Source organism: Poecilia reticulata, linkage group LG23, assembly GCF_000633615.1.
Source record: "Poecilia reticulata strain Guanapo linkage group LG23, Guppy_female_1.0+MT, whole genome shotgun sequence".
Taxonomy (NCBI): Eukaryota; Metazoa; Chordata; class Actinopteri; order Cyprinodontiformes; family Poeciliidae; genus Poecilia; species Poecilia reticulata.
This window is the reverse complement of record NC_024353.1, coordinates 2,066,570-2,093,817: the sequence shown is the minus strand read 5'-3', so window position 1 is coordinate 2,093,817 and position 27,248 is coordinate 2,066,570. Positions and strand designations below refer to the sequence as shown.

At 36.6% G+C, this 27,248-nt stretch overlaps 1 protein-coding gene across 2 annotated transcripts in view; it reads right to left on the bottom strand.

Moving 5' to 3' along the window:
* Positions 1-218: 218 nt before the first annotated feature.
* Positions 219-27,248, bottom strand: part of LOC103459144 (ankyrin repeat and BTB/POZ domain-containing protein BTBD11-A-like) — a 58,456-nt gene continuing 31,426 nt past the window's right edge. Inside the window, exon 2 of one of the 2 annotated variants that reach the window (XM_008400470.2) lies at positions 219-713. In XM_008400470.2, the coding sequence (XP_008398692.1) occupies positions 607-713 (107 nt within the window). In that variant the 3' untranslated portion in view covers positions 219-606. Of the gene's footprint in view, positions 714-8,169; positions 8,261-27,248 lie in introns of those variants that run through there. The other variant, XM_017302678.1, reaches the window with a different exon arrangement.

The following is a 27,248-nucleotide window of genomic DNA, read 5'->3' as shown; positions in this document are numbered from 1 at the left end:
CTTAGACCCTAGAATGGAAATATAAGCAATAATTTAAACAATTTAAACCGAATATTCAAAGCGATGTGGACCATTTGCAGCAGAATGAGATAAAGTTGGCTGATCTTTTCTCTTACAACAGAAAAGCAAACAGTTAATTAAAAACCCATTTTGGTACCAAGTGGGAGCGGAAACAAGCAGCGGTTCTGCTCCAAATGGGCTAAACTCAGCCGCGTGACCCAGATCCGGTTCAGAACAGAAACGAGGCAAAACTTCAGGATCACCCTTGTATTTTCTGCGATGATTAGCAGATTCTTTTATTGACTTCCAGTGGAGATCAATACCCAGAGAGAGATATTACCATTTAAATTAGGCTGCAGAAAACAAACGTTCTGCGTGAATTTAGCTAAAACACAAAAACCACAGAGCAAAACAACAAGATGACTCACTTGTGTGAGAAGTTTGTCGCCACAAACACCAAACTGTTGGGATGAAACGGCTCCTTCCCATTTCCTCTGTTACACAACGTGAAAATAATAATGTGTTTGCTTTTTATACGGCCAACTGCCCCGCAAGTAAACACAGCCAGCGTCTCACCGGCTGCAGGCAGTGGGAAAAGGTACAGATTCACAACTTGTTAGGCGGCAGCAAATTGTTTTTCATGCTTGGCAAGCGGCCCGAACAGTCGCAGAGCAAGTTAACGCGGCGAGTAAGAGCAACGGAGAGGAGCTTACCTGCAGTGGACAGACGGACGGATGGATGGATGGATGGACGGAGGGATGGAGGGAGGGAGGGATGAGGTCCAAACGCATGGAAAAGAAAAGAGAGAGAAGATCATGTTAGCAAAAACCTCTGAAATTCAGCTTACAGACAAACAGCAGGATTAAAGTTTCTGGGGATCAAAATATTGAAACGTTAGAACAGGTGATAAAAATAAAGCTAAATCTGCTCTGCGTTAAATATGCTTCGTTTTTCTAATCAAAATGTCTGAAAGTATCATTTCATATGGAATCATTTTCACAGCTGCTTAGTAAACATTTTTCACAGTTTTTTTTTGTATTATTTTCTATTGTTTTTAAGTAAAAATGAACAACGGTTAAGCATAGAAGGTGCAATACCGCTAGCAGCCACCAGGAGTCGGATCTAAAAACATTAAATTTGTATTAATTGATGAGGAATTGCTGCTGTTGCTTAAAGTCATTTTAAAATCTATTATGGACGTTCAAAGGATAAAGTAAAGCAGCACTGCCCCTCCCCAACTTGTTGCTGTGCACGGCTGATCAGCTGGCTTAAAGAAGGTTGCTAAAAATTTTTTAGAAATACAGAAAAATATACAGTATACTTATATATAAATATAGAAAGATTAGAGTAAAAATATATACTATATGTACTATCAGAGTTCTCACAAAAAAACAAGCAATGGTTAAAAAAAATTATAAATCAGATTCACATTATGTGCATCTTTTTATTTACTACTAATGATACAGAATTATAGCCACATTTTGTTAGTTTCAAATTGATCATTTTCACAATATGTTAGCTTGTTATTTTCTACAATAATTAAAAGTAATTATGGAGTTTTCTTCTTTTTGGAATAAAAAAAGTGATCAAACCCAAATAAAACACTTTTAAATATGCAGTTACTTCAATATGTCATCATAAATGTTTAATTTATAGTTTAATTAGACAACCAGTTTCGCTCCATTGTATTTCATGAAAAATCTTAACATTTTCCCAAATATATATTTTTTAAAATTGCATAATTATTACATTTTTTAATATATTTTCCATTTTGTCAAATGTTCAGGTAACAAATATGTGTTGTAATTATCATGCCGATACATGAGTATACATAAATAAAGACTTTTTTTGCGCTGCATCTTGCTAAACTAAAACATCATCCCATCATATATTGCTGCACTTCTATATTTCTTAGTGGATCTTTTCTGTTTGTGGCCGGAACCGATTGCTGGCAACCCTGAGATGTCCAAAGTTTGTTTTTTTTAGCTGCTTGCAGGGCGATCATCCCTCCATCAGCTCTCCTCCTTACATAACTCTCCACCCACTGAAATAAAAGAAATCCTGCCTGCCACTCAAACGGCCCGAAGATGTGGGGGAGTAAGAGGAGAAAATGTGCAGCAAAGAGGTTCATTAACACTCCCTGAACTGAGAACTTCACAAAACAAACATTATCCTTCAAGTTATTAGTTTTTTATCCTGCGACTGTTAGATTTTAACCGTTCCAGAGCGAACAGAGCGGCGAGGATCCAGATGATACGTCAGATCAACTGGGTATAAAATCATAGTATAAGGATAAAATGTATTATATTTGTGAAAAGGTAAAACAAAAATTAATGGACTATGATTGTATGTTAGCTTAGCTATCTAACCTGTTAGCTTGTTTAGCTAACACTACTTCAGAAAAATACTTTAAATCAATTGTGTATAAAATCATAATAAAATGTATATTTGTGAAAAGGTAAAAGAGAAATTACAAATAAAATTTATAGAGCATTATATGTTAGCCTTGCTATCTAACCTAACCTGTTAGCTTGTTTAACTAACACTGCTTAAGAAAAATACTTCAAAATACTTCAAATGTGTATAAAATCATGAGATTAAATGAAAATCAAAAGATAAAATGTGAAAAGGTAAAACAGAGACTAATAGGCTATGATTATATGTAGCCTAGCTAGCTAACCTGTTAGCTTGTTTAACCAACACTGTTTAAGAAAAATACTTCAAATCATTTGTTTATAAAATCACGATAAATGTTGTTTATTTGTGAAAAGGTAAAACAAAAATGAACAGAGTATGATTATTTTAGCTTAGCTAGCTAACCTGTTAGCTTGTTTAGCCAATACTACTTTAGAAAAATACTTCAGATTAATTGTGTACAAAATCATGTATTATATTTGTGAAAAGGTAAAAGAGAAATTACAAATAATATTAATAGACTATCATTATATGTTAGCCTAACTATCTAACCTAATCTGTTAGCTTCTAACCTGTTAGCTTGTTTAGCTAACACTGCTCATTTGTCTGTTATGCACTTGTCCTATAGCAAATGAATTATGGGGGAATTGGTGGTCATCTCCAGGAAATACCTTCCTTTTGAGCACTTTAGATCAACTGTTTCACCAAATCATGATAAAATTAATGTAAATACAACAGAAGACGCATTTTATTCCTTAAATCTGACCGTCAAATAAACTTTTACCCCAGAGGAAAGCCTCACAGAGCTTTGGATCGACTCAACTCAGCGACATCAGTCCTCAATTTTATGAGCTGCTTTGACCGAAGGGTGCTTCAGAAATTGATAAAATAAAAAAAGGAAAACCTCACAGATGTGTCAGATCGTGAGCGTCAAGCCCCGAATTTTCCCGGTGCAGCAGCGGCAATGCTAACATGGATGTCAGACTGTCGGATTGAAGCAGGCAGAAAATCCCTCCTGCTACGTTCCCACGTCCAATTATCTTCCAGAGAAAAATGACATTTACTCTGCTCCCCACAGATCTGGAGAGAAACCCCAAGAGACAGCCATGAGAGGAGTCTGGAATACTAAATACAGATGGAAACAGTGAAGAAGCACCTTAATAAATCAGCCAAAGGTCACAGACCTTCTCGCAGAAAATTTGTTTAAGTGGTCAGCGTCTAAACCACGAGGTTACACAGAACCGGTCCAGAAGGCTTGTCCGGTCTCAGTTGGATCAAAATATTTAATTCCCTCCAAAAGGAGAAGGAAAGAACCAAATTACTTTCCCACAAAGCGGAATAATTTCAACATCTAAAGAACAATTGAGTTAAAAAGTAAAACTTATGCTGAGAAGTCTCTAACAAGATTAGCTTGGTGGTACGGGGTGCTGAGTCGGTAAAAATTTAGTGAAATTTTAGGAAACAAACAAGAAAAGCAACCTGAATTTATTAAAAAATTATAAGTATTAAGACTCAAATATTCTGACAGAAATTTTATTTCTTCAAGATAAAGATTGTTTTTATGCGTTATAAGTCTATCACTGCCCATTTATTGCCAAAATCATAATCAATGATGATGCTAATGTTTCCACATTCAACCCGACTCTCAAATTGAGAACATTTTCTTTATTATCTAGAACATTTTATGAAAGGGTTTAAACACTCAAAAATATTAATATTTTTAACGCATAGTGGACTGTTGACTCAAAAATGTAATTTTTACATCCAAGACGAACCTTCAAAAATAAACTTTTTTAAAGTCACAAAACAATAAAACATATATTTTCAATTTATTATCAAATATACATTTAACAAAATATATTTAATTAATCAATTCCTACTATATGAAATTAATTTAAAAAATAAATAGAATCAAATTTAATATACTTTTGTTTATATTCCATTAATGATCCAACATTACCTTAAAAGTCAACACATTTACATTTATGCACATATTTCAACTGAAGAGGATTCTGCTTAATTTTGCTCCGATTAATATTTACTTGTGTCATCTCTAATGTGAAGATTGCTTTTCTAATTTCCTTTAAACAATCCTGACTGTGGTGTTTATCTCTTCTTTCTGCAGCTTATTAATCAGAAAATGTGACATATAAGTGAACAGTGTGACTGTAATAGTTGCCAAACTGCCACTGCGAAACCAAAATATAAATGCTGAAACTGTCTTTCTTTTGATTAAACTTCCCTCTGAGATAAGAAACCTCCACTAAACTCTGCGTCTGTGCTTCGCCTGCAGCTTTCTGCGTGCAGTTTGTGTATTTTTTCAGCTCCAAATGAATGACAGACTGACCTTAGCAAACCCCACCAGCTGACAAAATGATTTATACTTGCTGCTGATGAGCACATTTGTCAGATTTCCCCCCCTAACGGTGTAAATACCTTCAGACAACCTCCACTCCTCTCCAGAGTCTCGGCTGTACGGCAACAAACCTAACGGCCTTATAAGGAGCCGCGTCATCGATATGATGCGGATGTTTCCTCTGGGTTCGTATAATCCAACAGAGTCCGAACTGTTTCTGGCAAATCGTCACGTCAAAGCAACAAGCTGGCTAAAAAACACAGCTAAATTGTACTAATTTTTCTGATTTTGTCACGTTGAAAATTATGAATATGGCGACACATTCCTGTCAAAAATGCAAGGAGCGCATTAAGTAATCACAACTGTTTGAGAGAAGGCCACATTTCCATTTATTTGGAGGGCCATAAACACAGCATGTTTCTCAGTCTGTTTATTTGTCAATTGGGGGCGGTAACTCCTCTGATTCATCTGATTGGCTGGATTTTTAAGCCGAATTTGAAGAGAAGAAATACAAGAAAAATGTGATGTTGGTTCAAAGAGTAGAAGAGGAGATGGATGAGAATGAAGAATAAGAAGGTGAGATATAAGGAAAGTTTGTTGATTTTTTTCCTTCTGATTCTTTTTCTAATGCTCTTATTATTTGTCCTGCTATAACGCCAAGTACCAAGCTGGCCAAACTCTGACCAATCAGATTAATCAGAAACATTATCTCCCAATTAATACGTGCTATTGTGATTGCTTTATAAGCTCCTCGGATTTTCGGCATGAATGTGACGCCATAGTTGAGATAATCAAAAAACATGTAAATATGGGACCAAAACATAACCGATATTATAACCATTTTTAAATGGTGATTTCCCTATTTACACCAAATCCATGATACAACAGAAATGTCTCAAAAAATATAACAAAATGAATATTTTTTCCTTTCCTTTTTCCAATGTTCTTACTCTTCTTCCTCCTCCTCTTCTTCTATAACGCCAAGTACCAAGTTGGTCAACATCTGACCAATCAGATTAATCAGAAGAGTTATCTCTAAATCAATATTTGCTGTTGATTGCTGTATAAACCCCTCAGATTTTCGGCATGAATGTGACCCCACAGTTGAGATAATGGCCTAGTCAAAGTCTGGACTTAAAACCAACAGATGTTATGGCTAAAAGGGTGAGACAAAATATTAATTTAGCTATAGGGTAATTATTTTGTGACCAAAATCAGAAAACTACACTTTGAGCTATTTTTTTTTTCTGACATTAAACTTTGTTTTATAAATTTAAAGATTTAAAAAACTACTTTATTAGAGCAGTAAACCCCCAAAGCCCAAGAGATTTAACTATGTTTTTGTATTATTTTTAGGTGTGTAAGATAAAATCCCCTCGACTTTAATTATATTTTGCTGGGTTCGGATGGTTTCCTATAGCGACGAGCTGAACAGTTCCTCTGCTTGTAAAACTGTCACTATTGATTCCAGTTCTGGGACAAAACTTCCTTTTTCATGACACAGAAACGGCTGCAGATACAGATAAAAGTCTCGCAGCCTTGGTGGAAATGTCAAGAAAAATGTGTTATCAGTCTCTAAAGGTGAGAAAGCCTGAAGTGACTCTGACAACTGTCAAGTTTTCCCTCAGAATACCCTGCTTTTGTTAGGAAGCGATTTAAATATACTTTTTTATTCCAAAATTGGGATTTAATCAAATTCTAATTGTACTTCTTTTGTCCCAGAGAAATCATTTTTAGTCATTTTTATGTTAAAACATACACTTTTTAAAATAATGCTGGAAATAAGGAGATTTTTTCGCTATGTTTTATTGTTTGTCACATTTAAATGCTTTATATGGCAACACATTCCTGTCAAAAATACAAGGAGCGTATTAAATAGTCACAATAGTTGTTCCAGAATTGGACCTTAGAAAATAAAATAAAGGAGTCCCTTTTTCTTTTCCATTAACCTTGAAAGAAAAAAAAAATCTATGTTGCTAAGTTTTAAAAATTACAAGAATTGTGTTCATTTTTTAAATCAACGTATGAAATGGGCTTAACATTTAACCAAAGACAAATGAAAACATGAACCGTTTTCCAAGGTCCTTGTTCTTATTATTTGTATTTAATCTTAACTGGATAACGTAGTAAGAGTTGAAAAAAAGGTTCAAGAAAGAACATTTTATATGAGATGAAGAAATTATTGACTTTTAAAATAAAAACCATAGTATTTGTGTCTGTATTTGCATCACACTGATTTACATCACCTTCTCACAGTTCAGCTTTACACAAAATAAAGGTCAGAGTTCAGCTGCGTAGTGTCAGTGGACACGTGCAATCGCTAGCAGCTGCCTGGAGGTAAAACTGTCACGCTATCCAACATGGGTTATTGATCCGGACAGCATGCGCACCGACGCCCTCCGGGTCAACGATGCATTACATCCAGATGTGCTAAAATCTCAGCTTTAATAAAGATTTTTCTGGCTGTGTGTTGAAAAGCAGAGAAAAACAAGAAGCAGGAAACCAAAGTCAAAAACTATTTTTTCAGAAACCTTGCATCTGAAAACACAAACTACATTAATCTAAATACTTATGTTCTGTGACCTAATTCTTCCATGTTTGGATTCAAAATGGTTCCTCGCCAATTTTGATCCATATTTAAATGACTTCATGTAAAGTCAACAACCAACTGACCAATTGGTTGGTCATTTCAGTCCCGCCGTAGCAGGAAGCATGTTTTACTTCAGTTTAATCTGATGAAACGCTCTTTTAATAGATGGTAAATTGTAAATAACTGCTAGTTCCAGTTGTTATGGAGAAATGGGAGAAAATATTTACTCGCAGGACATTTAAAGTACTTTGTATAATTAAAATAATTTTAAAAAAATATCCAGGACATTTGAAACTTAGGGCTTAAAGTGTTAAAAATAGAAGTGGAGCCTCCTGAACAACCAACCGGAATGCAGCCAGCGGTTTCTGGATGGTGAGTCAACAACAAAACACTCATCTTTTCCAGCAGCCATTGTACAGCGCATACAGCGGTAAAACCAGCAAGCCAAACAAGCCAGAGCAACATAGGTTGCTAGGCAACAGGCTGGGCTTTACTGGTGTTGCTGGGTAACCACAGAATGTGTCTTAAGAATTGGGAAGCTTTTGAAACTGCCCATTTTCCAGACACCAAAAAACATCTAGGCATTTTTTAAGCACTTGTGAACTCATATTTTGCATTCTAGGTTTTATAATAATAATTTAAAAAAAATTAAATCGCCTGCCAGATTATGTTTATGAAGCAAAATCTAAGGGAACAGATTCTAAAAAGAGCAAGAACATTTCCATTTGTACCCAATATAAACCGTCCTGAGGAAAGCCAAAGTGGCTTTGCTCCTTCCGGCTCCTCCTCCTCCTGTCTGGACCTCCTCCTCCCTCGGGGCGTCTGCTCGCTCGCTCACTCTGCCTTCATAAGAACCGGCCAGGAAACGGTCCCCAGTGGGCGGCTTGCTCTTTCCACTCCTGCATTACACGGCCAGAGAGATCCTTTGTCCTCCTACTGTTTACATCACTAAGTGCTTCATCACCTCATTGGGGAAATACTGTGCAGGTCTAAATCAGTAATGCATGCTGGGAAATACACCTTTATTCATGTGAATGTGCAGAAAATACAGCTCCAAACGTATTACAAGCTTGTGAGGTAATTAATGGGAGCTCATTCTGAGTTTCTTCAACCAAAACAGAAACTCCGTTCATACATCTGGGGAAACAAAAACGCACAAAAATAAACTTGTTCTCAGCCAGCTTCGTTTCTAAGATAACGTTTTTATTTCCTGTATTCTTATGACACTTTGACATTTTCCTTGCAGCATCACTGCTAATGACCAGAAACGAGTAGAGACGTTCAGCCTGTTTGCACCACGATGCAGCAAAACATGAAGTATTAATTTAATAAGGGTAAAAATAAAAACACACATTACATGCATGTATTTATTTTAATGAAGCAAAATCATTTGATGAGATCCAACAGTTGATTTGTGCATTGAGGCTGCAAATGTTCCTTTTGTTTGTGTTTTAGATGTTTGCATTGTTGATCTTTGAATGCTTCTTTAGCCAGCTTGCACATTTCATGCACCACTTTGGAAATGATTTATGATATAAAAAGAATAATAGAATGTGTTGCTACCTCCATCACTATTATTTTATTTCCCAAAGGGTCGGTAGGTTGTGCAATAAGATTAAATGTGGTTTTTGTCACGTGGCATTATATAAAATACATTTGCAGAACTACAATCTAAAGCAGTCCACACCAAATAAATGCAACAATAACTGAAAATGATGAAAGGCATGAGGTTGAAGACTCTTATTTATTTATTGTTTTTAAAAACTATGCACATTACACGCCAAGCGTGACGAAGAAGTGTTGGAAATGTCGCGTTTTTAATTATTATTTAAATAAAAATGCATGTATGGCAAGCTAATTGTGTATTTAATCTTTTTGACATATTATTTCCCAGTTTGCATATGTTGAACTGTGATTTGTTTTTCTGATGTGTGAAAACGTTTTCTGATTTCAGAAACGTCTGTTAGTAGAGATGCACCAATCCGATATTATCAATACCTGTATCAGTCACATATTGAAAATAAAACAAATATAGATTGGGTATCAATAAGAGCAGATCTGTTCAGTGTAATTCTATCATTTCTGCTCTGACCAACACTTTATTTACTTTAGATTATATTTATTTTTAGCACTTTAAGCAGTTTAGAAAGTTTGTTGCAGTTTATTTTTTATATGTTTGATCAAAGTCACTCTATTGTTTTTTAACTTGGCTGTTGGACTGATAACAAATAAAAATTTAATTTCTGTTGTTTCTACATGTTTAACCATCTTGTGGAGCTGTTGGTGTATTTAAATGTGCTGTTCAAATTATCAGATTATTTTTTAAATCAGTACATTTATGTCTGTTTTTAAAAACAGGAATGTTTTGAGTCAATTCAGCTGATACTAAACCCAGGGTTTCCCCCAATGTATTTTAAGCCTGGCGGGCCACCAGGCTTTACTTGTGTCCCCACCAGGCTTAGCATTACTCATTTATTTAAGTTTTTTCAAATGTTTGCATTTTTTAAGACTTTATAGTTGGTGTTCAGCTATTAATATTCCAGTTTTTTAATAACACATAATTATCAAGTGATATTTTCAAATTTCCTGTCAACTTTAAACATTTTTTAACTCAAAAACACGACGGGCTGCACTGTCAGAAACAAAAAGTGTTTCGGTGCATCCCTAGCCTGCAGAGCTGAATTGTTGAAAATTTTACACTCTTTCAAGAAATTCAGTGTCAAGTAACATTTTCTTTACTTGAGATAATTTTTCTTAAAATAAGATAATATCTCTTACTCATATAAGTAAAATTGTCTTGTTTTAAGTAAAAATACACTAATTTTAAGATATTTGTAGGTTTATCTTGGTTAGATATTTTTTCTTATTTTAGAAAATCTTGACAAGATAAATTTTCTTGTTCTGTTGGCAGATAATTTTTCTTATTTTAAGAAAATTATACCCTATTTTTGTACTTTTTTTTCTTGTTTTTGAAAGGGGACTTTTTGCAGTGTAGTTTTGATGTGAAGTTTGTTGTTTTTGTAATTTTTTAACCTATTTAACTCACCTGAGTGAAATTGCCCCCCCCCCACCTTCTTCAAATCAGACAAAATTGGTGTCAATCAACTCGGCTACATTAGTGCTGGTTTGTGCAGCAAAATTTTTTGTTTGTGCTGCTTTGGCTTTGAAGATATTAATGAAAGTGTAAAGGGCAAAAGGTCAACCAGCCCCTCAACTTTTATGAAATCCAACTTTCTTTATATCTTTAAAATGATAGCGGCACAAACGAAAATTTTTGCTGCACAAACCAGCACAAACGTAGCAGAGTTGATTGACACCCATTTTGTNGGGTGGTTGACCTTGGATGACCTCTAGAAACATTTCTTTATATCTTTAAAATGATAGCGGCACAAACGAAAATTTTTGCTGCACAAACGTAGCACCAACGTTTGACACCAATTTTGTCTGATTTGAAGAAGGTGGGGGGGCCAACTTCACTCAGGTATTTAACTCGACAGCAGTTTACCTCCAAGTAAGCTTTAGTCCTTCACCTCACACTTTACATAATAAATATTCATAAAACTCTCATTATAGAGACTTAACTGGGCGTTCTCTGCACTAACCTCATAATTACCCGTAATTTATCACTTTTCCGACTCACTCGATCATTTCGATCTCATCAGGCGCCGTGCGACAACCTCGCTGCGGCTGCATCCGTTCTGCTGCATTAATCGCAAAATCTAAACGCCACGAGGTTTTATTCTGGGAAAATCAGCTGGAGTTGTGTTTGGAGATAAACCCACACAAAGTTTCTGTGTTCAAGTCTAATTGCATGATGTAATGGTGCTGATGTGGAGGGATTAGTAAGTGTTTGTGTGTTTTAACGTTGCTTGGATTTTGTATTTTTTTTAGCCGTTTTTCTGTGAGAATCTGTTCATAAACTGTTTAGCTCGTGATTACTTGTTCAGTTTCAGGACCAAGGAATATTTTCAGCTTCTTTCAGAGGATTAGATGGAAAGATTATGATTTCATATTTCATACATATGAAGATGCAGACAGCAGCTGGGCGGGCTTATCTTTACATGAAGATTTGATTCATAATCTGAGCTGAGCATCCAAATTCAAAGGTGCATCTCAATTAACTAGAAACTCGTTAAAAAGTTAATAATTTGAATCAAAAACTGATGAACACAAACAAAATGTCTCAGAAAATGATGATGACCAATAAAACAGACATATTAGAGTACAGAGGAAGATTGCTTTCACAAAAAGTTAAGTGGAAGGAAAAACTGTGAATTTATGTCACATATATTTTGACTTTTAAGCTGAATTCCTAAAATAAGTAAACTCTCAAATGACACTTTAAATCCCTGCTTCAAACTTTTAGACTATGTGAATATACAGCTCTGGAAAAAATTAAAACCTCATAGTTATTTCATCAAATATTGATTTCTGAACTCTTCCTGAGTTAAAACATTATTATTGTTGTTTCTAAATAAATACCAATTTGTTTTCTTTGCATTATTTGAGGTTGCATATTTTTGTTATTTTGACCATTTCTCATTTTTGGCAAATAAATATTAAATTTTTGCTTGGAATTTCAGAGACATGCTGTCAGTAGTTTATAGAATAAAAGAAAAAAATTTATTTTACTCAAACACAAACCTATAAAAATCAGAGAAACTGATCATCTTAAGTTTTCTCTTAATTTTTTCCACAGCTGTATTTACGCATCAGTAAAAAACTTTATTTGAAGGCTTGTGCATTTCAAACATGACAGTCCTTGTGAATGTTTACGATTATTGTCATGAAAGTCATTCCGTAAATAGTGACACTTTCAGTGAAAAGGTGACACTTTTAATTGAATGTAAGTTTTAATGCATAAAAATGTAATTATTTATCAAATGAGGCAAAGTTGATACTTTTAATGCAACGTTTAATACATATTTGCATTAAAAATGTCATTTTTTACCAAAAGACACGTCAGTCTTATGCACAACCTTTCAGATAAAGTGTTACTGAAGCTTATTTATTTGTAACATTGGAATAAATTACATTGTTTTTAAAATTGAATTAAAAACAAATAGTAAATGTTGCTGAAAGTCAAATAGCAGGTCTACACATCTTCACCCATATTTTTTTTGATAAATCCTCCATCAATAAGTTCCTCATCTAACCATTTTTATGATTTATAAATCCAAATATTGTTACTCATTTATCCCCTGTTAGCTCAACACGCTACTATTTAGCATTTTTTTTGTTCTTTAAAAATGATTTCTTGTGGATTTTACTGCTCTTTACTCCTTTCTATATAGACACAGTATCTGCAAAATATTTTACAGCATCAGTGGACTCAGTTTTCTTAAAAAATATGACTTTAAAGTAACATAAAATGATGTTGGCTCATTATTCTGATGGTTTCAGAAAACAAACAACAATATATGTAGCTATTAAACATGGTGACAGATTAGTTTTCATGATAAAGGCCTTGCAGTGAATAATTGATTCATACTGGTGGAGGCTGACAGGTCTTGTGTATTTTGTGTGCAGATGATACTGTAAAAACCACGTTATGCGAACATTACTTTTATTACTGGCCGTGGGAGTTTGGTCACCGCTTGGAGGCGTATTTCATTTAAAATGGGAGGAAGGCTGAAGCCTCGTAAATCTGATGGAATAAAAGATTTAGTCTCTTCATTGTTCTTGCTTCTTTTCTTTTTTTCCCCAAGAAAAATCTTAATCTAATTATAATTTCAAGAGCACCGCAGTGAAATGGCATTTTCCAAATCCCACAGCGGCCGAGTTTATGACTCCAGGAGGATGAAACTTCCCCTCTTCTCTCTGTCTCTCAGTACCCTTTTTATGACATTTGCAGCAGATTTCCTGGAAATTTATGGCCCTGTTAGGGCTCCTTAATTTGAGCCACAGCCAGTCGGCCTGGCCACAGCGCAGTGCCAGCAGAGGAGGCCATTACGACTCTGGTCTGGGTTCAGAGATGACCTCGGTCACAGATGACATAAGAAAGAGTCATTTGCTTCGCTGGACTCTTTCAAACTTAGTGGAGCTTCTTCTTCTTCTGCTGCCGTCGCCTTCATTGAATTACTGCTCTCAAAACCAATTTGGGCTGTTCAGACAAGCAGAAGACAACTTTTCCAACTGGAAATCCAAAATCGATACAAACAGGGAAAAATAAATTGGTAGCTAGTTTCGGTCACTCTAGCTCAAAATAAATGTCACCATTATCTATCTGCACAATCTACATCTTTGTAGATTTTTTTAAAGTTAAATTTGAAGATGAAACTTTAAAATATATATATATTTCATGCATGTTTAATAATTTTTATTTGTTCCAAAATTTCTCCATTTAATTATAGTCAAAATAGAAAGTTTAAAATGCACCTGAATTGTCCAACACAAAAAGCCTTCAATCATTAATTCAGGGTTATATTTTTTCTTGTCTTTCTTTGTATTTGCAGATGATAATCTGGATTTTTTATTGATTTTGGAATTTTGGAGTAATGGCTTCTTCCTCTCTGATTGGCCTTTCAGTACAAAACCAATTTTCATGTGGATAATCAAACTAGCATCTCATTTAGGTGCAGCATTGATGAAAACAGCTCAACAACACAAATCTATCTTCTAAATAATCGTTTGAACGAATGAGAGCTTTTGGTATCTGGAAATTAAACTCTAGAATAAAACTGACTTTTTTTATGATGGTCCACAAAGAACCGCTGTGTTTAACCCATTAGAAGCTCACAGAGCGAATACTTTTTAATTTAAAAACAGCAATAAAATAATCTTACGTTTACTAAGCTGACGTTTAACAAACATAAGTAATTTTGGTCATTTTATATGAACCAAAACATAGTCAGACTTAACATCAGACCCAAGGTTTTCCCTAGAAAACTTGCTAACCCCGCTGGTTGGGTGCTAGGGCGGTCATTCATCTAGCGGCTCGTCGTGTTTCTGAGTTAAAAATGTTTAAAGTTGGCAGAACATTTGAAAATATCACCTGGTCATTATGTATTGGAAGATTAATACCTGAACACCAACTAAAAAGACTTAAAAATGCAAACATTTAAAAACAATTTAAATAAATAAGCAATGCTTAGCCTGTTGGGGGCAACAAGTAAAGCCTGGTGGCCCGCCAGGCTTACAATGAGACCCATCCAGATTTTAACTGCTGCTAGATCAATTCTTGCATCACAGTTAGTGGTGATTTTCCACAGGATCGTTCTTCAGAGCAGAAACAGTCGACCAACACACATTGTGAGGTTAAAGCGTTTGGCCACTGTGGGAGTTCAACGCATCGAGTCAGAGACGTCATTCAGTGACTGTAACCGCATGTGATGATCAGGCGGCGCTGTGAAAGCTTCTCATGCTGAATAAAACAGAGCCAGGACGACGAGAGGTTTCTGCAGGGCGTTGCTTCTGAGCTGCATGTTTCTGCAGAGGTTTGCATGCATGTCACATGTTGACTGTTTTACAGCAGAAACAGAGAAGAAGCAGGAATGTAAACATGATGTCATTCTGCACTCGTTCAGTGAGGAGCCAAAAACTACATCTACAACGTGACACAAACGTTCTGGATGCCTCAGGGTGAATTCACACCAGCGCTGTTTAGTTCGCTCCGATCGAACTCCACAAACTCTGGTTTGTTTGCCTAAAACTCTGGTTTGTTTGGGAAGGTGTGAATGTCAAATCGAACTCTGATGCAATTTTGAGTGTGTGCCACCGCTGTAAGAGCAGGAAGTGGTTGATAGTGCAGGGCATTCTGGGAAAATGCAACCAAAACAGACATGCTAGCTTAGCGCTAGCAGGAGATGTGGCTTGTGGTATTTTACCAAAGAGAAAAGAGAAATTCTACAACCGCTTAAATCTGACGCTACTCCATTTTTTTTTACCTTTTATTAAAAAGAAAGTTGTGCTCATGTCTTTGAGGCTTTTGAGTCGAGGTTTTTGGTGCAGCGCCACCACAGGCAAGGAGGGGAACCGGTTTATTAAATGGTTTGGATCATATGGCAGCAAACATGTAGCAAATGTTGCAATTTTGGTCTCCAATAGAACTGATTAATCAGACTATCAGGTATGAAAACAGCCTTTTTAACTTGTTTGAATATCATTAAGTTAATAAATACTGAGGTGTAATGGCAGCAGACTAAATTAGAAAGCCATTTCTCACTGAACATTGCTTGCTGCTCACGCAGAAAAATAGCAAAATGATCCCTGACCTCTTAATGCTGAACCAGAAAACATTTTTTTTATTAAATTTACAAAATACTGATTGTTGAGAAAACAGTTTTGATTGTCGTCCAGCCGCCTGCGTGCCATTATTTGCAGGTTTCCAGGTTAACTACAGACATGCTGCAGGCCTGACCTTTATCTCCCAGTTTAATTGCTTCTTCTCTGCAGCAGGACCTTTTCTGTGGTAATAGTTTCATTACAGCAGATTCTGTTATGGACCTCAGCAGTCTCATTCTCCGCTGTGATTTGTTCTTTCACATTCCTCAGTTTGCCAGATACCTGCTGCTGCCCGTGTCTCACCTTTTATTCAGCTGAAATGTGATTTCTATTTCACGAGAGGCCAAAGTGCAACAGGAGACACCAGGATAACAGCTCAGGTTTGACCTGCACGCGCAAATCAGACCAACAGGAGGAGGATTTTCCAACAAAAACCACCTGCAGTTGGGGATTTTACTGCCTTGCATTCATTTAGTGAGATAAACAAACTGAGAGAAACATCCTGGAAAGCAGGAAGTCAAACTTTTAACACTGGGACTGGAAGATATTTTAAATATCCGAAATAAACAAAAACTACAAATGAAACAAATTGTAAACAAAATCAGCCTTCAAATAAATGGTTAGTTGAGAGCAAACCACCAGAATGAAGACAAAAGAAAAACAATAAATCATTCAAATGGAAATTACTGACATCGTTTTAATTTGAATTTAAATTAACCTGTTAATTTTAAATTAATTTAATAACTCTGCACCAATGCAGCACACTTAAATAAAGCAGTAGCTGCAAAAGCACAAGCTAAAAATGTAAAAACAAGACTAATTTAGGTTGTTCTGTCATCAAATATAAAATAAATGTTAAAGATACAGAAATAATAGGTGACTACTTTGGTCAAACATGCAAAAATAATCTGCAGCAAATAGCCCAGAAAGTGAAACAGGAATAAATGATGAATTTATTTCAACATCAGAACCCATGCAGATATTAATATTAGATCTCATTTAAAATTTGAAGAGCAAAACTTTGATTCTGTCATATGTATTAATGACTTCATGACTCACATAAGTAACATAAATTCTGTGCTGATTTCAGGAAACGTCTCTCTGCTGTTAGCAGACAGAGAAATCTGCTCTTGTCATGTTTTTCCTCTTGAAGTGGAACAACTCGATTATTTCCCGTCTTTTAAACAGTCAATAGATGCAGAAACTATTAATTTAATTTCAGATGCGACATACAGTCGTCAGGATGCATGTAAAAGGGGGCAGGGTGTTTTTAGCTTCTGACATGCATCTGAAACTAGTTTAGCAAAATCACGTGACTCAGTAGGACGAGACGAGCCGTGTGGAAGCAGATCTTTGACAGATGGGGTCATTTAGGGACACAATGACAGCCGGTCAATAAAACACCGGCAGGGAAATTACAGTGAGGCCACTCAGAGGTCTGTTACCATCACCTTTACAAATGTCCACCACCCACGCATCGTCCTCCTTAACCCGTTAAAAGCTGGAGTTTATCCTCACTCATTCACCGTCCGACAGATAAAAAAGCTGCTCTCTGAATTCCCATGAAGGCCCGCATCCCCAGATTGGAACGTGCTCACCAGATGATAAGGACTGTGATCATTTATTTCTGAGATCTAGTGGCTGGAGATAAGATGGGCCCTCAGCAACAATGGAGGGCCTCAGGGAGAGTAGATAATGAAGCTGCTGACCCCTGTAGTACGCTAGGCTTAGCCACTCGCCTTGCTTTCTGTCGGTGGGTTTATCTGCTGGGAATAGCGCAACGCTGCGCGTCTATCTGACTCTTCCAGCTTGGCAGCAGTTCCTACATGCTGTCGTCAGTCCCAGAGGTACAAAAGCTCAACGCAGCTTAGAGTCTGTATCCAGAAACCAAGGGGGAGTGCACTGTGCAGCACACAGAGGGGGAGGAGATCACAGCCCGTGTTTCAGAACCAGCTATCTGGAACCGAGAGGAAATGCAAAAAAATGGAAAATAACAGAACAAATACATGCCATCTTCTTTAGGTCTGGGAACTGAGGTGGAAAAGCTTCCATTTTTGGTTTTATTATGTATTTTGAATCATTACTTTGCTTAAAGGTGACCTATAAGGCTCCCTTGAATAGGTTAGGCTGAGGCACAGAACATGCCTCGCTAAATTCTTTTTATTTTTTGCAGAAAATCGTTCTTAGATAATGAGGTTTTTTTCAGAAGCTGACACTTAAAATCCCCAAAATGCTGCTGCCAGAAACTCCATCTAACTCGATGTTTACACTCGCACGTGAAAACGGCTGCCAACAGATGTGCAATTATACAACTGTACATCTTTGAAAAGCAGAAGTGGAGCCTCCTGCACAACCAACAAGAAAGCAGAAAGTGGTTTCTGGATGGCAAGTCAACAACAAAACACTTGTCTTTTCCAGAAGGTAAAAGAGCTGAACAAACATGCTGAGACAACGTTTGTTGCTAGGAGATGGGCCGGGCCGGGCCGGGCTTTGCTGTGGTTGCCAGGTAACAATCGAGTGAGACTTCATAATCGTGACGTTTTAGAAACTTTCCCAGACGCCAAAAAACATGAACTCACTACCCAAAAATGTCCAGGTGCAACAGTAAAACCAGCTGACCAAACGTCCTGGAGCTCAGCCTTGGTTGCTAGGCAACAGGCGGTGGTTGCTAGGTAACAGGCATCACATTCCGAAGTATTTTAAAACGGCTCATTTTCCACACACATTAATTAATTACCAAAAACCAGCTCAGTGTTTTTTTTTTTATTTCTTTAACTATTATTATTGTTTGGATTGTTTTTAGAAGCAATAGAAACAGAAATTTGCAAAATGTGAATTTTGCACATTTGAAAAAACAAAATTTGGTTTCATCCTTTCAAAGCTGGAGTAGTAGCGGTGCATGCTAGGAGAGAAAAGGCTTTCCTGGTGACATTTTCTCAACTTTTCCTGATTTTAAACATGATACATTAATACATTTAACTTTCACCTGATCTGATTGGCGTATTCTTTGGTTTTTCCCAGACCGGAACCAACTATTTCTGACAACATTTAGTAAAATACACCAAAACATTTTATACCAAATCTGTCACGCAGCTTGATTAATTGAAAGCCTTGAAATTTGGTTAATCAGCAGAAACTTTATTTGAAGAAAAAGGGTTTTGATTTTGGTATCATTAACATAAATCTAACAGCACCAATCAGATTCCATAGGATCCTCACCAACTGTTACCATATTTATAGATTTAAAAAAGCATATAAAGCTTTATAAATGATCGTTCATGTGCTTGTCATGTCTGAAAGTGTTTAACTGTTGCACAAAGGTATGCTGATGACGCCCTTGCTTCAGAGCTGGATGTCGTAAATCTGGCAGATGACACACGCCGCATACAGATAGCCTCATTAGGCCCTGATTTATGTCAGAGCAGCAGAACATCGACTACCACTAAGGCTAATGGTCCCAGGTGATGACAAGGCCTCAGAAAGGGAAAGTGGAAGTTACATTTTGCAGCATAAAAAGGAGAAAAATGTACATTAGCAGAGGGCAAACAGCATTTTTTAACACAGGTGCACTCAGGGGCAAAACAAACTCTTCCAGACCGGGTTGTACACGTTCAGCAGGGAGCATTAAATATAAAATACTTCCTGCATCACCTGAGGTGCATTTAGGAGCAGCATGTGCTTTAGGCTGCAGCAGGGAGTCGAAATCAGTTCTGTTTTGGGCCAAATCAAGATCATGGATGCTGTTAAAGGGCCGGTTGTGCCAGAATGTATTTATAAAACCTGATCACAAACTGTTAAAATATCAACGAATTCTTAAAATTAAATATTACTGAACATCTTTTCAGATTTTGAGATACTTTTTCTGATTTCTTTGCAATAAAAATCAAAGTTTTTATGGTAATAAATTGGAAATATTTGCGCTTATCTATATGCAACGTTTTATTACTCGCTGTATAGATCATGGACTATAATTTGACATCAATTAAGACTGAGGCAACTGTTTAGTACAAGTAAAAATCTACAATAAACTCCCAGTTATTGTTGATTTTGACAGAATTTCCATGATGATTCTTAAGAAACTGGACGGACTGATTGGTATAATTTGGAAATAAACAGAAAAACTGCATTGATTTGATTGATAGCACAATATTTAAGCTCACTTAGTGTTTAGACTAGAATCTAGAGGGCCACATAAAAATCTACGGTGGGCCGGGTTTGGCCCAGAAAACTTTTTAAAGCTGGTGCCGGCCGCCTTGTTTTTGAGTTAAAAAATGTTTAAAAATGACAGGAAATTTGAAATTATCACTTGATGATTATGCGTTATTGGAACATTACTACATAAACACCAAGTATACGGTATTAAAAAAGGAAATAATAAAAAAAACAAACTAAAATAAATAAGCAACGCTAAGCCTGGTGGGGACACAAGTAAAGCCTGGTGGCCCGCCAGGCTTGTAAAACACTGGGGGAAACTCTGGCGGGCCAGATTTGGTCCACAGGCCTCGAGTTTGACACATGTGGGCTGCAGGTCCAAGTGTAAGCCCACATTTGTTTGTTCTGAATTAATGCAACTCATGTTCCCGCAGTCCGAGCCGTTAAGCCTCATTTTGCATTCCAAATGTTTCCTGATTTTGTTTTCCACAAAAGGAAACAAGCAAGAGAAGATCTGGTTTCCATCACATAAATAATTAAGCTTGTGAACCGTGTAGGTGAAAACAAAAAAAAAAAAAACACAAAACACTAAGTGGTTTTTATTCCATGAACGCAAATGTCAAGATGAGCTTGGCGTGACCCGGCGGAGAGCCGCCGCTCAGAATAAAATCACATCAGGTGTCACAGAAAGCAGAGGCGAAGCCGGCGTGGGGTTCACGTTTTGCTCAATTAGAGGATTAGGAATGTCACACATGGTGACTGCATTCATTCATTCATTCATTCATTACACAATGGAGCCACAGGTCTCTGGATACTGATAACCATTGTTGAATTTCAGATCCGTTTTGTCCCATAGGAAGGCGGTGAAATCTGTAAAAACTTTTATATTTTACCCTAAAATGTGGAGGATATTTTTAATATCTCTGTTTCTTTAACAGTGTTAGTTAAAAAATGTGGGATTATGATTCCATGATGGGATACGACAAAGATACTGAGGAATAGGAAAATGTTTCTGTTTTGTTAAAACTTTAATTCACATGTGTCAAACTCAAGGCTCGAGGGCCAAATCTGGCCCGCCGTAGCTTTTTATGTGGCCCTCCAAGTTACATCAATAAATCCTTCCAGTTTCTCACAAATCAGAAAAATTCACAAAAAAATCAACAGACCCCCACATTTTTTCTGGTTTTAAATTCTGGATGAACTGATCAGTGTGAAAAGATATTCAATATTATTTAATTATAGAAACATTTATTGCTAAAACAGATATATCGTATTTTAACAGTTTAATGGGTTTTATCAACATGTTCTGGCACAACCGGCCCTTTAAGAACATTCAGATTTTTTATTTGACCCAAAATGAAAATGCATTTGACGTAACTTAAACGATTAAGCTGAGATGTAATGTGCAAAATAGTCTGAAAATAATTTCTACTTTTTTTGCTGATGCAGTTTAGGATTTGCATGAATTTACAGAATCTGCAAAATTGTGTTTTCAATAAGTTTATAACGGAAAACAATTATATTTTCTAACAAAAACTGGATGATAAACATGTTTGGTCTCATCTAGACGGTTGTTTTTACACAATACCTCCTAAATTTTGTTGATTTGAACGAACATCTCATTTAGCAAAAAGTGGAAAAATAACCAGCTAATAATTTCTAAAAGTTCGCCTCAGTTTTACTCATTTATAACTTCCTCTTGACTTGACCCAAAAGTTTCTGTTTGCAGAGCTTCCCCTGAAGGAAACCGTCTCACTTCTCTATAATTCATGTCGTTTTTACTTTAAAATCCCACTAAGGATCCGACCGACGCTCTCTCACACATCATGTGGATGTGATTTCATAACACGCAGATGAGACGGCGATGAGAGCGAAACCAGTCAAAACCTTCAAGCTGGTTAGTTTTTATGGTAAAATAATGTTTCTGGGATTCAGGTGGTGATTTCTGTAAAGATATCCATCAGCGTCAGTTTTATTTTCACAAAGTCGGCACAGATTTTCAGATTTCTCTCTTGCAAGGTGGTTTCGTCTAGATGTCAAACTAGAGGCCCGTGGGCCAACCGTGGCCCGCCGTAGCTTTTTATGTGGTCCTCTACACTGAAGTACATGAATAAGTCCCTTCAGTTTTTCAATAATCTCCAAAATCTACTAAAAATTCACACAAAATCTACAGATTCCCACATTTTTTTCTGATTTTTACTCCAAATTGGACAAAATCATCGATTTTAAGTGACTACTGCCTCAGCCTTACTTGATGACAACTTATAGTCAGTTAATAAAAAGTCACGTTTAACGTCATATAGTGGCTCAAATATCATAAAAATTCCTTAGCGCCACAAAATCTATGATTTTGATTGCAAAAAAAATGAAAAAAAAAACCACAAAAATATTCACGAAATCCTGAATGGTCTGATCAGAGTGAAAAGATGTTTAATATTATTTAATTTTAAGAAACATGTACAGAATGCTGAAACAACTACTTATTGATATTTTCACAGTTTAATGGGTTTTATCAATACTTTCTGGCACAACCGGCCCTTTAAGAACATTCAGATTTTTGATTTGGCCCAAAATGAAAACGAGTTAAACTCACCTGGTCGAGATCACACCAGAAACTTAACAGCTTCTTTATTCATCAGTATTTATTATGAACTGGAGTTAAATCTGTCACAGATATGCTGCTGACTTTGACATTGCCGAGCAGCGCCTCTTGATGCGCAGCCGTGGTGAATTTCACTCGGCGCTGATGAGGTACATCCGTCGCTCCTCTGCTTTTACCTGTGGCATCGTCTTTGCTCCGTCTTCTGCATCGCGCTCTTTAACGAGTCGACACACTTCGTACCCAAAATGAGCTTCATTTAAATTCAATGGCCTCCCACACACACACACACGCACACACACACACACACACACGCACGCACACACACACACACACACACACGCACACACAAGTTTAGATGTCTCACTTTGCTAAGTGATGATTACTGTCGCTACAAACTCAACAAATTGCGTAGCCTTGAAGCCTGAAGTCACTAATTAACATTTTCAATGTGTATTTAGAGGAATGTTTACATGAACATATGGTCTCCTTTCTTCCTAAAAATCTGAGATTAAAGCCTTGAATTATTTTCTTTACAAAATAAAGCAATCGTTTCTGCCTCCGAGGAAGAAGTATTGCTGGATAAGTGAGTAAAGAGACCAGAGTCGATGTAATTTGTACACCTTAACGGTTGCTTCTTATTTTGCCCTCGAGTCACTTTAGGTTTTTTCTTTCCTACATAATTTTCCATGCAATAAAAAAAGCCGTTTACCAACCATTTGCCTTTTTCACACCCACCTTTGTCACATTTTATATGATTAAAAGCTTTTTTAATATTATAGTTTGCTGTTTTGATTCTCAACAGTTGGTAAAGCAGCCAATCCGGAAGCAGCATTTATTTTCCTTGGCTCTGATTGGCTGTCCAATCAAGAACAAAGATAATGAAAACAAGCACTTATTATTATGTATTAATGCATATTTGAGAATTTTTAAAAACTATTTAAAGAGGTAATTTTAAGCGTTTTTGTGTATTTCAGCATTTAAATGTGTTTCTGCAAAAACTCGGGATCCACTGCAAGAGGGAAAAACTCAAGCTATTATTTATCATTTTATGTTGTGTAAGTGTTTTGTTTGTTATTCTATTTGGGAGAAACAATCTCAATTTAAACAGAGATTGTTTCTTCCAATAAATTTTGTGGAAATGTATCCGTTCAATACGCTGCACTTCCCATCCCAGGCCAGTAGGGGGTAGAAACATCCACTAATGACATAAGAAATATGAGAAAGGCAGGGATTTCCCCAAAACAACTGCAGTTGGTTTATGCGACATCACTTCCTGTTAGCGGCGCATGACAAAAGTTTCACAATGACAAATTAAATCCTGAATAAATGGGACGTTGTGGTTTTTAGCGTGGGAGTCATGAGTTGTAGTTTTCCTTTCAAAAAGCTCAATTTAGAGTTGACAAAATTAAGAAACACAACTTCCAAGCAGGGATGTGGTTGAGATAAACACTAAAAAGTTTGTTTTCCAAGACATCCATCCATCCATCCAGTCAACAAGTTGGAGAAGTTTTTGTGGGATATGTTTTGCCAAGAAAGAAACAACCGAGCTCTTCCTTGTGGCCACCCCTGTGGCGGTTAATGTTTACTGCCTTGTTTATTTCTCTCCTGCTGGTCTCCCAGCAGCAGAACTGCAAGGTACACTTCAGGTGAGGACACTGAGAAAACCTCCAGTCTCAAACTCTCAAATGTGACCCTACGGTGCTAAATGAAGACACCTGGGAATAAAAATGGGAAGTGCAGCTTGTTTACTTTCCAGGCTGTTGTTTTTTTTTTAAATATTAAACGAAAAACAAGTTGCTTTGTGCAAAATATAACCAAAAACACACAGATTGTTCCAAAAGTTACAGAAAATATGAGGCAAAAATAAATGCATACAGGTTTATTTATTGGATTATTCTAAAATCTAGAGCAAGGGTGTCCAAACTGTGGCCAAAGGGCCATTTGCGGCCATTGGAGTAGGTTTGTGTGGCCCCTGAATCAGTTTAGAAATGGTTTAATTGGTAATTCATCAAACAGAGCAGGGCTTCCCCAGTGTACAGTATTATAAGCCTGGCGGGTCACCAGGCTTCCTTTGTGCCCCACCAGGCTTAGCATTGCTTATTTATTTAAGTCTTTTTAAAATGTTTGCACTTTTTAAGACTTTACAGTTGGTGTTCATGTATTAATCTTCCAATCTTTCAATGACACATAATTATCAAATGATATTTTCAAATTTCCTGTAAACTTTAAACACTTTTTAACTCAAAAACACGACGGGCTGCTGGATAAATGACTGCCCTAACACCGGGCTTGGAAAGTTTTCTGGGGGAAATCTTGTAGAGTGAACGCAGATGGAGATGTCGTGTTTTTCTTTCTACTTTCAATGACAATTTTATATCTTAAATACAACATTTTAAGAGCGAAACCCGATTTTTTGCTTTCGTTTTAATGTCAGCAGGGTCACAAATGGGATGAACACAAAGGCAGTTCTTACTTTTGCTGCAACAAATTAGGAAACTGAACAACTCCCAAGAAATTTTTGGACCTTTTCAATAAAAATATGATAAAAGTATTTAGAATTTTATTTTAATTTAAATAACTAAATAAATTGCGACTTCCAAGAGCTTTCAAATAGTTGATTTTGGACACTTACTTGTTTTAATATCCTTTTAAAACGAAAACAAAACAAACAAAAGAAAAAAACGCTCTTTGTAAGAAGATGTATTGCTTATTGGATTAGCGTTTATAAAGTTAATTTCTGTGAGGACTTATCTCTTTAGGTGGCTTATTCCCGCTTTAAGTAGATAAAAAGATAAAGAAAGGCTTAGAAAATGATAGATAAGATAATTTCCAGGTGCTGGGAGGATAACCCAGAATGAGCTAAACTGAGGAATCAATAACGGATCCAACTTGACGAAATGCTTTGAGTGATCGTCAATGTTCAGCTTCATCCTGAGGCGTTCAGGTAACCTCCGTATTTCTGACCACCTGCAGCTCCCGGAGGAGCGCGGCTCGCCGTGCGCCGCCATCCATCAGGCTTGTCACGGGTCGCTCCGGGGCGGCTTTGCTAAATCTGCGTAGGACTCGCCTCATTTCCCTGCTCTGATTATCCGGGCCCGCTCGACGGGAACGGGCCGCTCGGCTCTTCCCCAACGCCTCTCTAAATTCAACCTCCGCTCCGTCAGCGCGGTTATTGCACTTCAATTTCGTTTTTGTCCCCCTGGATCTCATCACCTCGACACTACGGCTTCTTCTTCTTCTTGCCAAGCACAGATCAGCAGAATCTGATGTTTCTGTCTCTCTCTCTCTCGGTGTTCCCATGGGTTTTTTGGGGGGGAAAGCTCGGGTTTCACCAGAGTCGCTCATTTACAGAGCTTTGTCCTGCTGTGTGGGATTCCCCGCATGTTTAACGGCTCATAACAGAACCTGTTAAAATGCTTCCGCTGGTGGATTTTGACAGTGAGAAAGGTGCGGAGCCAAGATCCTGCTGTGAGAAATGCGCAGCCACAGTTGGTTTAAAATTAGAGCTGACATAAAGGGAATGCAGCCTGGTTGAACTCGTTTCATAATATTAGCAGCTGACAGAATATTTTACGCACAAGTCAGTGTGATTCAGAGCCACAAATCACATATCAGTCACTATAATTACTAGTATTGCTTAAATAAATTTATTTCTAGAGTGTAAGTAGGATTTAGTAAATTTTAGGAAACCATTAAGTTACCATAAAATTAATTTACAGTCGCTACTATTGCAATCTTTTCACTTCTAATAGTGTAAATGTATTTTCATTGACAGTATCAAAATCATTGTACAATAATAATTTATTGTTGATAAATTACAGAAGTTTCATGTGAGTTTTGATTTGACTTTATTTGTTATAATTACTATTTGTAACTTACAAATTATAAATAAATGTTGACATTTTTTAAAGAATGTCTTCTGCACATAATATCTTTAAATGCTTTTAATTTAATTTGCTTTATTGCCAAAGAACTGGAAGATTGTTTACGTTTTCCTGAAACAAATTAGAAAACTGCAAAACAGCCGAAACACTGATTTCCTTTAAATATTTGTGTTGGATTTGTTTATCGTTTCATAATTTATTACCGTCTTTATGTTTTTATCACTTTGCACTGCATGGTAGCTAAAAATTAAGCTCATGTTTGCATTGAACATGATAATATATGTAATTGAAGTCAAACTTTCTCTCAACTCTTTGAAAGCTGAATGGATGAATGACAGTATCATCCTGCAAAAAGTGTAAAAGTTGACGTTTCACCATTGGATTGAGGACAGTAGTGAGAAAACTTCAGTGAAATGTTCTGTTTTTTGTTCTAAAAAGCTGATTTAACGTTGGTGTCTGACTTGTCTGAGGCAGAGCTGATCGATATTTCAGGACAAAGGAGGATGAAGTCAGAACACAGAGAAAGAGAACATGTCTGTAAATATTGATCCTTTTACACCTCTTGTTGTTTGAACTTTTAGATTTACACGCGTTTCTCTGCAGTCGTGTTGTGAGTTTTTTATTTCCTTCCCGCTGAGTGTGCATTCACACCAGTCCAGTCCTGTAATGTGTTTGCCTGGGAAGTCTGGTTTGTTTGGGAGGTGTGAATGAGTAACTGCGTGAAAAACTCGGTTTGGGTTCGGCTGAACTCCAGCACAGTTTGAATTAGGAATAAAAGTCACATCACGATATATATTGTGATGTGTGACGGTAACGATATATATCACGATGTAATTTGTATAAAACTTACATCAGCTTTATACTAAGTGAGAGGAAAGTATTTATTTGAATGCATAAAAACTCTAAACATTCGTTTTTGTGAATGTTATTTGTACGTAATGTTTGTAATTGTTTTTTTTAGGTCTCCCTTAATTAAAAGACATTATTTTAAGGGAAACCTGCTTTTTCTTCCCAGTGTTGTGACTG